This window comes from Nomascus leucogenys, chromosome 24 (genome assembly GCF_006542625.1).
Source record: "Nomascus leucogenys isolate Asia chromosome 24, Asia_NLE_v1, whole genome shotgun sequence".
In the NCBI taxonomy this organism is placed as follows: domain Eukaryota; kingdom Metazoa; phylum Chordata; class Mammalia; order Primates; family Hylobatidae; genus Nomascus; species Nomascus leucogenys.
This window is the reverse complement of record NC_044404.1, coordinates 12,516,635-12,532,961: the sequence shown is the minus strand read 5'-3', so window position 1 is coordinate 12,532,961 and position 16,327 is coordinate 12,516,635. Positions and strand designations below refer to the sequence as shown.

Here is a 16,327-nt window from a genome sequence, read left to right as displayed (position 1 = left end):
AGTTCGAGACCAGCCTTGCCAACATGGTGAAACCCTGTCTCCATTAAAAATACAAAAATTAGCTGGGATTATACATGCCTATAATCCCAGCTACTCGGGAGGCTGAGGCATGAGAATCGCTTGAACCCAGGAGGTAGAGATTGCAGTGAGCCGAGATCGCACCACTGCACTCTAGCCTGAGAGACGGAGCGAGACCCTGTCTCAAAAAAAAAAAAAAAAAAAAAGAAGAAAGGTCTTCATAGTAAATGCTCACAACAACACTGTGGCACGCGCTGTTCTTATTCCCGTTTACACTAAGGCAACTGAAATCAACAGAAGTTAAGCAGCTTGCCACAGGCACAGCACTAATTGCTGCTGGAACCGGGATGGGACCCAGGAAGCCTGGCTCCAGGACCCTGACATGTAACCACACAGCAGAAAAATCCAGCCAGGGCTGAAATGAGAAGGATAGAGTGAAGCAAGGAGGGGAAGACAAGGATCGGAAGGCAGCACAAGGCTGGGCCTGTGGAATGTCCCTGTGGCTCAGACACTGACACTGTATTCATCTCGACCAGCTGGGGCCAGAGGCAGAGGGAGGAGGGCACGAGAAGACCCAGCTGGCTGGGCGGGCTTGGCAAGCTGGTGGGGTGGGGGGGATGAGGGGAAGTGGGAAGCAGGGAGAAATAAAAGAAAGTGAAACTGTCCGTATCGTCAAAGGAACCGGAGTTCCTGCCACGATCTATTCTTGCCTATGGAAGGGCATAATAGACCCCCACGTGGCATTCCACAAGGCTTGGGGTCATGGATTGAGTGAGTACAGACACTCCCCAACTTACGATGGTCTGACATGATTTTTCTACTTTCCAACCGTGTGAAAGCGATCTGTGTTCAGTAGAAACCATATTTCCAGTCCCCAGTATAACCGTTCTGTTTTTCACTTGCAGTATAGTGTTCAATAAATTCCATAGGGTTTTCAGCACTTTATTATGAAATAGGCTTGTTTTTCATGATTTTGCACAACTGTAGGCTAATGTAAGTGTTCTGAGCATGTTTAAAGTAGGCTAGACTAAGCTATGATGTTCAGTAGGTTAGGTGTATTAAATGCATTTTATTTTCTTTTTTTGAGACAGGGTCCTGCTCTGTCACCCAGACTGGAGTACAGTGGTGCAACCTTGGCTCGCTGCAGCCTCCAACTCCTGGGCTCAAGTGATCCTCCCATCTCAGCCTCCCAAGTAGCTGGTATTACAGGCTCACACCACCATGCCCAGCTAATTTTGCTTTTTTTATTTTTTTTTCTTGAGATGAAGTCTCACACTGTTGCCCGGGCTAGTGTGCAGTGGGGCAATCTCGGCTCGCTGCAGCCTCCACCTCCCGGGTTCAAGCAATTCTCCTGCCTCAACCTCCCAAGTAGCTGGGACTACAGCCGCGTGCCAACACACCCGGCTAATTTTTGTATTTTTAGTAGAGATGGGGTTTTACCATGTTGGCCAGGCTGGTCTTGAACTCCTGACCTCGTCATCCGCCTGCCTCGGCCTCCCAAAGTGCTAGGATTACAGGCATAAGCCACCGCGCCCGGCCTAATTTTGCTTTTTTAGAAAGTTTTTTCATGGAGATGAGTTCTCACTATGTTGCCCAGGCTGGTCTCAAACATCTGGGCTCAAGCAATACCCCCTCCTCCTCGGCCTCGCAAAGTGCTGGGATTACAGGCATGAGCTGCCTCACCTGACCTAAGTGCATTTTGGATTTATGATATTTTCAATTTAGGATGGGTTTATGAGGATGCAACCCCACTGTAAGTTGGGGAGTACCTGTACACTTTTGGAATTCAAGTTTAAATTTTTCATGTCCCTTTGCCAACCTGTCTGTCTCAGTCAAGTTTGATATTTGTACCTTCAATAAAGAAACTGACATGTAGGATAGATTGATTGATTCATTCATTCATTCATCCATTCGGCAAATAGTTATTGAACACCTACCTGGGCAAATACCTAGAAGCGAAAAAGCCACACACACCTGCTAGAAAGCAGAGCCCTCAGGCCCGGTGTAGTGGCTCATGCCTATAATCCCAGCACTTTGGGAGGCTGAGGTGGGTGGATCACCTGAGGTCAGGATTTCGAGACTAGCTTGGCCAACATGGTGAAACCCTGTCTCTACTGATAGTATAAAAATCAGCCAGCCGTGGTGGCACATGCCTGTAATCCCAGCTACTCCGGAGGCTGAGGCAGGAGTATTGCTTGAACCCGGGAGGCAGAGGTTGCAGTGAACCAAGATCGTGCCATTGCACTCCAGCTTGGGCAACAAGAGTGAAACTCCATCTCAAAAAAATAAATAAAATAAAAAATAAAAATAAGAGAGCAGAGCCCTCCACAAGAAGCACATCAGAGAAAGCCCCTTTAGTGGCACAGGAATTGTCAATGGGATTCTATCTAGAGCTCCTTCCTGTGATGTTTCCATTCAGCTCGTCACAAACACACTGGCTGTGTGTTTCTGGCCTGAGGTCTGGCAGGACTGGGGAAGGCCTGCGTGTCTTGCTGGGCAGTGTTGTTCTTTGTGTCTGTGGACGTGTTCTCTTGTACACTGAGGGCCAGCTACCATGAGCAGCAAGGCAGGAGAAAAACCGAGGCAGGGGAAGGGGAAGGAAGCCAATGGAACCCTGTAGGATTGGAGTCGGGTGTCTTGGTGGCTCTGCTGACCTCCCAGACCTCATCTCCTGCCCTTCTGCCCGCTCTCTGGTTGATGCCAAGATTCTCAAAGCATCAAACACCATTATGACTTGTTAGCACCATGGGCCATGTCCACACCCCATCTGCTGACAGCCAGGAGGGAAGCATCCTGGCGAGATGTGGGCGCGGAGGGAGGCAGCGTGGTGGGTTCTTTTATTTCCTTCTTCCTGTGTTTTCCAGAGGAGCCTGGACACTGCTGGGAGGTGTGAGAGCCCCCACTTCCCGCTTCAGTGGAGACATTTCTTTCTGTGACTACTTAAAACTAATGAGGGCTGACTCTGAACGATTTGTCCCGATGGCACAGAATTCAATCTTACAGCGGCATCCCTTGCTGACACTTATGGACCCCAGCCAGCCTCCGTAAATACTCCTCCTTGAGCTTTAAAACACAGGAAATCATGCCTAATGTTCCGACTGCTCTGCCATCTCATCAGGGTCCTATGAAAATTACTGCCGGTTAAGAATGATCCCCGCCAGGCCTTCCCAAACATGTGGCAATAGTGCCCTGTCCCTCCAGAGACCTTGTGCTCAGAGAACCCATCAGAATGCCCTATGGAACCCTTGGCGATTGTGGAAAAGGCAGAAAAGGAAATTGCCTGTGCCCTGTTGGAGTCCAGGAAGCTGTGGTTGTGTTAGAAACCACCCAGAACGCAAGCGGAAGAGGCTATTGACCAAGAGGAAGGAGAGGGCACTTCAGCTACTCTCGAATTCTCTGACCTAGGGTATTTCCTTCAACCCCTGCTGCATACAGCAGCAATCCTCTTATTTTATTATGTGTATGTGTGTGCGCGCACATGTGCGGGTGCGTGTGTGTGTGTGCATGTGTGTAGGTGTGCATGTGCGTGTGTGGGTGTGCGTGTGTGCAGGTGCACGTGTGTGCGTGTGCGGGTGTGTGTGTGCGTGTGCATGTATGTGTGTGTGTGTGCGCGCGCATGTGCATGCTCACGTGCTTTCCTCAACTCTGAGCATCTTGTTCAGAGCTCAACTCCAGCCCCTGGCCCAGGCCCTGCACGGAGCGAGCCTCAATGTGTGCTGCTTGCCTCCCACCTCCCATGGCCTCTCCTGGTTGTGTCATAACTTCAGGCTGCTTCCTCCTCCTCTCTTCGTTCTCCCATCTTTCCACGTGGCTGCTGCTGGAATTCCAAGGGAGGCACTGGAGGGCTCTGGTTGCATCTGAATGATGGCTCAGATACACACATGAGGCCTGTTGTGGCCGCTGAGCCCGACGGCCCGAGACGCCTATCTGCCGTGGGGTTTATCTTTGGTGTTTGCTTTCACTGCTTTCAGCCTTCACTGGCGGTGGCTTTCACGTCTGACTCTGCTGCAGGCTCTTCGAGGTCTCATCTTCCTCGCAGGGGGCCAGTGGCCACGGGGAGAGAGAAGAGAAGAACGAGGAAGTGGGTGGGGGAGGGGAGGGTGCTTCCTCTGGCTCTCTGGAAGGAATCCAGCCCTCTTCCTCCCTGGGGGGGCCAGCCTGAAGGTGAATCCAACTTCGGTCCTGGCGGCCCCCTGCCTGACAGCAGCCTCGGTGGGTCCTAAGTGAGTGGCGCAGTGCCTGTGAGGTGGGAATAGGGGTGAGATCAGTGATCACCTCCTAGTAGGTGCTCAGTAAACTTGAGGTATTTGAGAGGCAACACGGGGTCATGGACATGATCAGGTTTTGGAGTCAGGCAGACCTGGGGGAGGGGGCCTCTCCAGCACCACTTTGGGCAAGTGGCCTTAATTCCTTTGTGCTTCCATTTTCATGCTTGGCAAAAGAGGGTCTAACAATTCCCAGTTACACAAGAGGAGGGGTGCCTCACGCCGTCAACGGAGGCCAGGGCTGTGTCTGGAGGAAGGTGTTCCCTCTGTACACAGTTATTCTGCTCTGTGCCAGGCGCTGGCACAGGTCAAGGTCGGGATGCACAGCGCCAATTCAGGACCACAGCATGTAGCGCTGTCCAATGTGCCCTTGCCACACTGCCTAATCGCCAGCAGGGACAGAGCCCAGGCTCCTGACTGCGGTTCCCCAGTGCAAACGTGTGAGTTTCAGGATATGCCATTACGTGTTGGGGGAGGTGTGATGAAGGGACAGGGACGGGGCAGCTCTGTTTAGTCATTTGCTGACCCAGTCAGGCATCCATTCATATTCCTCCTCATCTGATCCTTCCCCACACCATCCCACCCCAAATTGCAATTTCATGTCCTGACACTGGGTAGACACTGGTCTGGGCCCACCGCAGCATGTGTGTCCATGTTCATGACCAGAGTTGGCCACTGCTACACTGAGGCTCAAGCTGCCAAACAGAGTGAGGAAGCCCAGAGCTTCTTGACCCGCCATGGTCAACTGTGCCGCACGTCCAGTCACAGGGATCCGAGCTGGGGAGCTGAGCTCCAGAAAGCTCCATGATGGTCAATTTCGTGTGTCAGCTTGGGCAAGTTCTAGTACCCAAGGTTTCAGTCAAAAAAGAAGGTAGGTGTGTGTGAGGGCATCTGCAGTCAGTTGGCATGAAGGAAAGGAGGGTACCCCTGAGAATGTGGTGGGCCTCATCCTATCAGCTGAAGGTCTTAAGAACAAAAACTGAGGTCTTGGGAGAAGAAATTCAGCCTCAAGACTGCAGCATTAACTCCTGCCTGAATTTCTGGCCTGCCTGCCTGTCCTACTAATTACAGACTTGCCAGCCCCTACAATCATGGGAGCCAATTCCATAAAATAAATCTCTTTATATACAGTCACGCATTGCTTAACAGCAGGAATACATTCTGAGAAATGTGTCATTAGACAGTTTCATTGATGGGCAAACATCACAACGTTACACACTGCAAACATCACGGTGTGTACTCACACAAACCTAGATGGTGAAGCCTCCCACACACCTAGGTTCTCTGAGATGGCCTGTTGCTTCTGGGCCACAAACTTACACAGTATGTTACTGTACTGAATACTGCAGACAACTGTGACGCAATGATGAGTATTTGTGTATCTAAACATATCTAGACATAGAAAAGGTACAGTAAAAGTATGGTATTAGAATCTTATGAAGGCTGGGTATGGTGGCTCACGTCTGTAATCCCAGCACTTTGGGAGACTGAGGAGAGGATCACTGAGGTCAGGAGTTTGCGACCAGCCTGGGCAACATAGGGAGACCCCGTTTTTATAAAAAATACAATAATTAACCAGGCTAATTACTGTACTTGTAATACAATAATTATTATTGTATTAATAACACAAAACTTCGGAGGCTGAGGCAGGAGGATCATTTGAGCCCAGGAGTTTGAGGCTGCAACGAACCATGATTGTGCCACTAGACACAGTGTCATGATTGTGCACAACCTAGACATAAAGCCAGATTCTGTCTCAAAAACAAAACGAAACAATCTTATGAGACCGCTGTTTTATGTGTGGTCTGTCGTTGACTGAAATGTTTATATGGCACGTGACCGTGTGTACACACACACACACACACACACACATATATATGAGATATATAAATACATAGATATTTTAAGATATATAAATATAAATATCCAATTGTTTCTGTTTCTCTGGAGAACCTTGACTGGTCCTCCCCAGTGCAGCCACCTGCCCTCCACCAAGGGCTGCACCCAGGCTGCTGGCACTGAGAGCTGACATCCTGTGGCCTTGGGCTTGACTGGCCCTAACCCCTTATCTCAGCACTGTTCTGACCTTTATTAGTAGAAATGGGTTCCAGTGGACAGCCCAGGACAGAGGGGTTTGGCTTTTAGATGGCCAGCATGCCTTTCTGTAACCTTGGACCCAGGGGTCAGTAGTACAGACTGGGGTCAGCAAGCTACAGCTCCTGGACCAAATCCGGCCCGCTGCCCTTTTGTGTAAATAAAGTTTTATTGGAACGCTGCTGTGCTCACTCATTTGCATGCATCTGTTTCTGTGTGATCCATGGCTGCTTTCATACCACGATGGCAGAGTCGAGTAGTGGGCAGAGAGGGTATGACTTGCAAAGCCTCTTGGAGGGGGACAGGCCTTCTGGGCTCAGCTCCTCAGAACCATCCCCCGTGGGAGCTCCTCCAGCCACCTGGGGCTGTGTGGGGAGGACTGTGAGTTCTCAGAAGATTTGGTGCAGCAGCTCTCAGACTTGAGTTTCAGTTGTGCAGATTCCCAAGCCCATGCCTGGAATTCTGAGTCAGAGGCCCAGGTGAGACTCAGAAACCTGGGCTTGCTGTCCACAGGATTCTGACCCTGGGAGTCCGAGGACCCATGTTTTAGGAAACCCTGGATTTGGGAAGCCTGGTTTTCCCTGTCCTGGCTAGGCAGAGACATCTCTGCAGGTATGGACACCAGGCTCTCAGGGCGCCCCACCTCTGTGGTCACCACGGCCCCCAGGGGTGTCTGGGCCCCACCTTGGTTTTAGGATCAAGGTCACGGGGAGACATAACAGCCTGCCCGAGGAAGCCCTGGTCAGCAGAGCTGGGCAGCATTGGCTGGAACTGCCACCACGACAAGAGATGTCCTTCCTGGTGCCAAGCCAGGCCACCCCCTCACCAGTTCACGCCCTCTCCCAAGATGGCAACTGTCCCTGCCCCAGCCCTGGCTTCCGTTGAGCTGCCTTGTCCTTTCTTATCTTGCAGGAGTCCCGCATCTGCTCTTCTCTGCACTTGGCCACCTTGGCTCTGAAGGAAGCTGCTGGGGATCAGCCTGCTGCAACACCCCTCAGAATCTCTTTGGGACCTCAGCTGCCCCAACCCTAAAATGGGTAGGGAGATAAAAATCTGGGACTCCAGCCAGGTGCGGTGGCTCACACCTATAATCCCAGCACTTTGGGAGGCCAAGGTGGGTGGATCACTTGAGGTCAGGAGTTTGAGACCAGCCTGGCCAACATGGTGAAATCCCATCTCTACTAAAAATACAAAAAGTAGCCTGGCGTGGTGGCACACGTTTGTAATCCCAGCTACTCGGGAGGCTGAGGCATGAGAATTGCTTGAACCTCGGGGGCAGAGGTTGCAGTGAGCCGAGACCGTGCCACTGTACTCCAGCGTGGGTGACAGAGCAAGACTCTGTCTAAAAAAAAAAAAAAAAATCTGAGACTCGCAGTCAAGAGGTCTGGCTGAGGGATTATGATGAGGACCAGGCGAGGGCAGGAGCCCTGTCTGCCTTGTTTGCTGCTAAGCTCAGGGCAAATGCTCAATCCAGTGTTGACAAGTCACAGGTGGAACACCAGGCTTAGGATCCCCTCCAAATGCCTCTGTAGAGCTCACTACCAGCACAGACAGACCATCTCCTGGAGGAACAAATACAGACACCAGGTGGGCTTTTTAACCATCGTCTCTTTATTTACAGCTCGAGAGCACATGCAACATGACATCATGAAACTACAAGGGCGTGGCACTTCCCCCTCCCCCTGCCGCTCCCCAACTTTAAAGAGGAACTACAGCACCCTAGGAAATTGCCTAAGAGTCAGAAAACCCTACACTGAGGGTCCCAGGCTGAGGTGTTCCATTCATTTCCTCCAAAAATAAAGACCAGTTGCAGCCCAGGAGGCTGGGCCTCAGAGCCTGGGAGTTTGTCATTGCTGGTAATTAGCTAGGCAAAACGGGTCTCGGATTTGCCAACTCACACCTGACTACAAATACCCCGAATTATCCGAATGTCCCTGACCACCCCACATTTCTGTTTTCCCCGTCGTATCTTAGACGTGTGATTCTCAAATTTGATCGTGCCCAAGAATGACCTGGAGAACTTGTGAAAAGCCAAATGGCTGGGCCCCACCCCCAGAGATTCTGGCTCAGTAAGCGTGGGGTGGTGGGGCCCAAGATTCTGCATTTCTTTTTGTTTTTTGTCTTTTTTTGAGATAGAGTCTTGCTCTATTGCCCAAGCTGGAGTGCAGTGGTGCAGTCATGGCTCACTGCAGCCTCGACCTCTTGGGCTCAAGCGATCCTCCCACCTCAGCCTGGAGAATAGCTGAGACTATAGGTGTGCACCACCATGCCCAGCTAATTTTGTTACTTTTTGCAGAGACGCGGTCTCCCTATGTTGCCCAGGCTAAGATTCTGCGTTTCTACCAAGCTCCCAGGTGCTGTTACTGGCCCATGACCGTAATCTGAGTGTCTAAGGTCTAGAAAGCCTCTTGCACCCAGAAGTGACCTGGCCATGGATCCTGTATCAGACCGCTTGTTCTGACTTAGAATTCAGAAAATTCTGCACTCCCTGCAATATAAACCCCTGGTTTTGCAAACCGCCCTTCCCAGGAAAGGTGACCTTCCCTGCCGACCTCCTCCCCAGGAAACACACACAGTCACCATTGCCTGTCAGAGTGAAGACTATCACAGAGGTGACGGGACTCAGTCCAGCCCCGTGAAACCCCCGGTGAGGAGGCACAGTGGTTTGCTCCTCTGGCCTCTCCACTGTCTGTCCTAGCACCATTTTCCTGGCTGTTCTGTTGTTTTATAAACCTGTTCCTTGCAGGTTTCAGGTATGCTGTCTCTCCAGCTGCAGAGTGAACCCCACCGCAGGGGCCATGTGCCCACCACCTCAATGTTAGGTTTTGTTGGGTGGGTTGAATGTGGCTTGAAATAAGGACCCACCTCCAGCGGCTCAGTGGTAGAAGGGGTTGTGGCTTTAGGATTTACTTTGTGGCTTGGTCACTCCTCAAGGGGCTGTGAAGCTGTCGTTTTCCCACAAGCCTTGGCCCTCATGTCATTACATGCTCAGCCTATTCCCAGCAGGCATGGAAACCACTCTTGGTGTCTCCAGACAAACCACGGGAAGGCAGCCCTGTGGGAACAGCAGGTATTCCTGGGATCCGCGGTGAGACTCCAGCTGGAGGAGTGCAGGAGGGCTCAGGCCACGGGCCCAGCAGCTACTGGTTGCCACCTGGCCTCCTGCTCAGCTCCCCCACTCCACCCAGGGTATCTTTTTAGACTGCAGCACCCATTTTATTGCAAAGCCACTTACTCCTCCAGCCCTGCCTCGGTGCCTGGAATCTGCACATGCTGCCAAGGGCTGAGGCCAGAACAGTTTTCCAAACCTCTTTGACCACGGGAACCGTACCCTGACCCTTTCTAATGGAGCATCTCATGGTCGCAGTGTTCTATGGAACACACTTTGGGGAAGGAGCTTGAATAGTGACTTAGAAATGATCTCAGAGTATGTGATGGGTCATTGTCAAAGAACCGACATCTCCTATAATTCTCCTAGAATAACGAATTAGCTAACACTGGAGGTTTAGTAGGTGCTAGGCACTGTTCTAAACACCTTATAAGAATTCTGCATTCACAGGCCAGGCACGCTGGCTCACGCCTGTAATCCCAGCACTTTGGGAGGCTGAGACAAGTGGATCACCTGAGGTCAGGAGTTTGAGACCAGCCTGGCCAACATGGTGAAACCCCATCTCTACTAAAAATACAGACAGTAACCGGGCGTGGTGGTGCTTGCCTGTAATCCCAGGTACTCAAGAGGCTGAGGCAGGAGAATCACTTGTACCCAGGAGGCAGAGGTCGCAGTGAGCCGAGATTGTGCCACTGCACTCCAGCCTGGGCAACACGAGTGAAACTCTGTCTCAAAAGAGAAAAAAAAAAAAAAAAAAAAGAAGTATGCATTCACTACTTACAACAGCCCTATGAAGGGAGAGTTATTATCCCCATTTTACAGATGAAAAAATCAAGGCACAGAGACCTTAAGAAACTTTCCTAAGGTTGCCAAGGCGGTGAGTGGTGGAATAGGTGGATTTAACACCAGCCGCACTGCTACAGATGGAAGGGGAGAGCAGAGACTCTCAGCCCCAGCTGCACCTGGAGTTACCTGGGGGAAAATCTATGAAGCCCAGACCAAACAAAACAGAAACCTTGTGGGTGGGCCCCAGGCCTGTGAATGTTCCCTGATTATTGCAACGTGCAGCCAAGGTTGACAGTGAGCAGGCTTGAACAGGGGTTGGCAAACTGTGGCCCTCGGGCCAAATCTGCCCCACTGCCTGTTTTTGTGCAGTTAGCAAGCTAAGAGCAGTTTTTGCACTTCTAAATGGTTTTAGAAAATTAAACTAGTAATATTTTGTGGCCAGGTGCGGTGGCTCACACCTGTAACCCCAGCATTTTGGGAGGCTGAGGCGGGCGGATCACCTGAGGTCAGAAGTTCGAGACCAGCCTGGCCAACATGGTAAAACCTTATCTCTACTAAAAATACAAAAATTAACCAGGTGTGGTGGCGCATGCCTGTAATCATAGCTACTTGGGAGGCTGAGGCAGGAGAACTGCTTGAACCCAGGATGCAGAGGTTGCAGTGAGCCGAGACTGCATTCCAGCCTGGGCAGCAGAGCAAAACTCCATCACAGCCGGGCGTGGTGGCTCAGCTGTAATACTTTGGGAGGCAAGGGGGTGGATGAGGAGGGTCGAGACCACGGTGAAGTTCTCAAAAAAGCGGGCACGGTGGCGGGGCCTGTAGTCCAGCTACTCGGGGCGAGGCGGAGAGGCGTGATCCAGGAGGCGGAGCTGCAGGAGCCGAGATTGCGCCACTGCACTCCAGCCTGGGCGACAGAGCGAACTCCGTCTCAAAAAAAAAAAAAAAAAAAAACTCCAAAAAAAAAAAAAAAAGAGAGAGAATAATATTTTGTGACATGTGAAAAGTATATGGAATTCACATGCGTGTCCATAAATAGTTTTCCTGGAGCATAGCCATGAATTCATTTACACACTGTCTGTGGCTGCTTCGAGCTATGGCAGAGCTGAGTAGCTGGTGGAGATCGGATGGCTTGCAAAGCCTAAAATATTTATTTGGCCCCTCACAGTAAAAGTTTGCTAAACCCTGGATTAGAGGAAATTGGCTTCTGTATGAGCAAAATAAATTTAAGATAGACCTAAGGAAGAACTTCCTGGCAGAAAGGTTGGTTAGACACTTGAGAGGGCTTTGGGATTCCCAGCTCTGGAGTTAAGAGGTTCCATCCACCCATCCCTCTTTGGAAATGTCAAATAGAGATAGCTAGGGCAAAGAGATGGGCCTTGAATTTCCAACCATGGAACTACCCTGGCAACCAGTGGCAGTTCTATGGGCCTTTTAGCTTTGTCCTGACCCTCTGTGTTCTCCATGGCTGATGTCCTAGGACCATCTAACAGCTGTCCCCCAGCCATAGTAATGCTAGGCTTTCTTCCTGCGATACTCCTTAGGGTTCTAGCCCCATAGAGCCAGCACAGTCCCGAGTCACCACTTAATGTGAGGCACACAGAGCATGTGGGTTGTCTGGTCTCAAGTATGAAGCTGCCGGCAGATGTGCCGTTTTAAATTTTTAAGTGTTTTATATTTTTGGAGTCTCACTCTGTCGCCCAGGCTGGAGTGCAATGGTGTGATCTCAGCTCACCGTAACTTCCGCCTCCTGGGTTCAAGTGATTCTCCTGCCTGAGCCTCCTGAATAGCTGGGATTACAGGCACCTGCCACCATGCCTGGCTAATTTTTGTATTTTTAGTAGAGATGGGGTTTCACCATGTTGGTCAGGCTGGTCTCGAACTCCTTACTTCAAGTGATCTGCCTACCTCGGCCTCCCAGAGTGCTGGGATGTCAGGCATGAGCCCTCGTGCCCAGCCTTAATTTTTGTATTTTTGGTAGAGACAGGGTTTTGCCATGTTGGCCAGGTTGGTCTCAAACTCCTGACCTGAAGTGGCCCGCCCACCTCGGCCTCCCAAAGTGCTGGGATTACAGGCACGAGCCATTGCGTCTAGCCATATCTGCCTTTCAGCTAGCCTGCTTTGATCTCCCAGTTCCCCTGCCCCCCTGCTCCCTCCCCACAAGATTCCCATGCCCATCAAACTTGGATAGGGAGAGAACAAGCATATTTAGTTTCTTCTAGATCTGCCTGCTTTCCTTGGTGCCTGACCCCTGACCCCGACTGATTTTTCCAATGCAGTAAACATCTCTGGCATCTTATGGGCGTGATCCAGGCCAGTGAGGAATTTGGCCAGGAAAGTCTTTTTTCACAACCTGGTTCGCCCTGGAACAGAGGGTTGGCCAGGAGTGCGACGCCAAGTGGGGGGATTTAAATAGTTCTCCTGAAGTGACCCCTGAAGCTAGATCTGCTGGGACAGATGTTCTGGGTGGGCATTGTGAGTTGGCCTGTTAGGGGCAGTTAGCTTCAGATAGCACCTCAATTTCAGGCGAGCCTCAACTTCCCAGTGGGCTCTGCTGCAAAAATGTGGGGTGGGGTCCAGGGATGGTTTTGTGGTCCTGGAAATCACTAAACAGTATGCAAAGTGGGTAAACATGGGCAATATGTGTGGGGTTTTTTTGGATTCCATGCTTGCATCAGAACCCCTGGGGTGGAAGCTCTCCAGAAAACTGTAAAGTGCCTGTCCAGGACTGGGTGAGCAGGACCACAGGGACATAAAGGCCAACATGATTCTTTTCCCCAAACACTTCTTATCCCAGGATATCAGCTACCAGACCACAGGGATCAACTTGCCCAACTTATTCCTGTAAGCAAGTATGTGCTTAAGTCGTATTTTGTTTTGTTTTTAAATATGATACACCTTTGTCCAGGGAAGGCGGAGAACAGTCAAGTTATTGCAGCCACAGAGGAAGGGAATACCAGGGTGCGAGCCTCTCTTGCCAAAAGCCTTGGGGAATCTGGAAGAAATTCTTGGCTGTGGAGCAGCAAGAATGTGAGCCTTGGAGCTGGACAGCCTTGGCCCAGGTTCATGTCCTTGCTCTGCCATGTACTTCCCAGGACTTCTCAGTGGGTCCCTGGGTCAGCAGCCTCGTGTTCCCTGGGAGCTTGTTAGAGCACAGAGCCCACTGAGTCAGATGTGCTTTTTTCTTTTCTTTTTTTTTTTTTGAGATGGAGTTTCACTCTTGTCCCCCAGGCTGGAGTGCAGTGGCATGATCTCTGCTCACTGTAACCTCTGCCTCCCAAGTTCAAGCGATTCTGGTGCCTCAGCCTCTGAGTAGCTGGGATTACAGGTGTGTACCACCACGCCTGGCCTAATTTTTGTATTTTTAATAGAGACGGGGTTTCCCCACGTTGGCCAGGCTGGTCTCGAACTCCTGACCTCAGGTGAGCCACCCGCCTTGGCCTCCCAAAATGCTGGGATTACAAGCGTGAGCCGCTGCGCCCGGCCAGATGTACATTTTTAACTGGACCTCCAGGTGACTCTTAGCATGTTCAGGTTTGAGGAGCATTGACCTGGGACCCTGGGCAAGTCAAGTCAAATAACTCCAGTGTGCCACACGGTCCTCAACCTTTCGCATGGTGATAAAGCCTATTTGAAAAGGTCGTTGTGATAGTTCAATGAGATAATGTATTCCAGCACTTAGCACAGTGCCTGGTACATAGGAGATGTTCCATATTCATCTCCTGCTGGTGGACCTTCTTTCGGGAAGTTTAAATTTCTTTTCCACTCTCAAAAACGCCTCTTGGTTTTGAACTTGAAGCTGTTGCAGTGCTGGAGTCGGACAGTAGAGGGCACTCTCGGCATTGCCATCGCGGAGAGCAAGACACGCGGGATGGAGGCTGCGTGAGTCCGGACTTCGGGTGTGCAGGTGCTGCGGGACGGCTCCTGGGCACCCACCCAGCTCATTCGCCGAGCGGCTCCCCTCCTGGGGTTGAGTGTCCTGGGCCTGAGTCTGCAGCCTCAGCCATCTGTTCCCCGACTTGATTTCCCACTTCTAGTTATAAACAAATCGCCCGGCTTGTGCAAACCTCCCGGGCTCAGTCCCCAGTCCCGCCGGGCCACTAGACGTTGATGAAGGATCCCTGGTCGCTGTTGGCCGTCTCGGGCTCCACACAGCGCCCTTTCCTCCGTGTAACCCTGCGGTTCCGGTGGAATTTGGCATAGCAGCGCAGCCCTGGGCGAGTGGAGGCAAGTGGGTCAGAGGCGCGAAGGGCCCGTGCCCTCCCCTTCCTTCCCCTGCACGCTCGGGGTCAGCCAGCTCTCTCCTGCCTTCTTTATTCTGCCCTGCAACCCAGCCTCCTCACGGCAGCCCCAATGAGCTTAAAACACACGAATCCGAGAGAGGGGAGGAATGAACACAGAAGGAGCACCGAGAAGACTCAGGGTGGTGAAAATATTCTGTGTGACACGTAATGGTGGGACAGGGCATGTATTTGTCAAAATCCACAGAATGCACCGCAGAGTGAACTATAACTTACACTATGACTTCAATTCGTAATAATAATACATCACTGTTGGTTTGTCAAGCAACAAATGTACCACGGGAGGCCGGGCACGGTGGCTCAGGCCTATAATCCCAGCGCTTTGGAAGGCCAAGGTGGGTGGATCACTTGAGGTCAGGAGTTCGAGACCAGCCTGGCCAACATGGTGAAACCCCGTCTCTACTTAAAAAAAATACAAAAACTACCCGGGCGTGGTGGTGGGTGACCGTAATCCCCACTACTTGGGAGGCTGAGGCAGGAGAATCACGTGAACCCGGGAGGCGGAGCTTGCAGTGAGCCAAGATCATGCCACTGCACTCCAGCTGGGGCGACAGAGCCAGACTCCCTCTCAGAAAACAAACAAACAAATCTACCACATGATTGCAAGATGTTATTAATAGGAGAAACTGCATGCAGGGGCAAAGGAGGTATATGAGAAACACATTCTGTGCAATTTTTCTAGAAAACTGCTGTAAAAATAAAGTCCACAGGGTACGGTGGCTCACACCCATAATCCCAGCACTTTGGGAGGCTGAGGTGGGAGGATCGCTTGAGCCCAGTAGTTCCAGACCAGCCTAAGCAACACAGGGAGGCCCTATCTCTACAAAAAATGTAAAAAATTAGCCAGGCATTGTGGCATACACCTGTAGTCCCAACTACAGGAGGGGCTAACACGGGAGGATCCCTTGAGCCCGGGAGTTCCAGGCTGCAGTGAGCCTTGATTGCGCCACTGTACTTCAGCCTGGGTAACAGAGTGAGACTCTGCCTCAAAAAAATTAAAAAATAAAATACACAGATAAATTCAATTAAAAAGTCTATAATCTTGAAAATTAGAAAGGAAAAAGGTTATTAATTTTTTTAAGTGGCTCAAATTCTGCCCTTCCCTGTGAAACATCCTATGGCTCTCCATTGCTTTTTTGTTTTTTTTTTTGAAATGGAGTTTTGCTCTTGTTGCCCAGGCTGGAGTGCAGTGGCACGATCTTGGCTCATGCAACCTCCGCTTCCTGGGTTCAAGTGATTCTCCTGCCTCAGCCTCCCGAGTAGCTGGGATTACAGGCATGCGCCACCACACCCAGCTAATTTGGTATTTTTTTTTTTTTTAGCAGAGATGGTGTTTCACCATGTTGGCCAGGCTGGTCTTGAACTCCTGGCCTCAACTGATCTGCTCATCTCGGCCTCCCAAAGTGACGGGATCACAGGCATGAGCCACCGCGCCGGGCCTCCATTTCTTTTTCTTTTCTTTTTTTTTTTGAGACAGGTTCTTGCTCTGTCACCTGGACTGGAGTGCAGTGGCAAGATCTCGACTCACTGCAATCTCTGCCTCCTGGGCTCAAGTGATCCTCCCTGCTTCAGCCTCCCAAGTAGCTGGTACTATGGGTGTGCGCCACCACACCCGGCTAATTTTTTTTTTTTTTTTTGTATTTTTGGTAGAGGCAGTGTCTCTCTACCTTGCCAAGGCTGGTCTCCAACTCCTGGGCTCAAGGATCCACCTGCCTTGACCTCCCAAAATGCTGGGATTACAGGCATGAACCACCCCG

The 16,327-nt window shown here is 51.0% G+C and overlaps 1 protein-coding gene across 1 annotated transcript in view; it reads right to left on the bottom strand.

The window, feature by feature from the left end:
• Positions 1 to 13,459: 13,459 nt before the first annotated feature.
• The window catches only part of DRAXIN (dorsal inhibitory axon guidance protein), a 28,626-nt gene continuing 25,758 nt past the window's right edge, over positions 13,460 to 16,327 (bottom strand). The window contains exon 7 of the mRNA XM_030805178.1: positions 13,460 to 14,482. Coding sequence (XP_030661038.1) covers positions 14,370 to 14,482 — 113 coding nt within the window. The 3' untranslated portion in view covers positions 13,460 to 14,369. The remainder of the gene's footprint in view (positions 14,483 to 16,327) is intronic.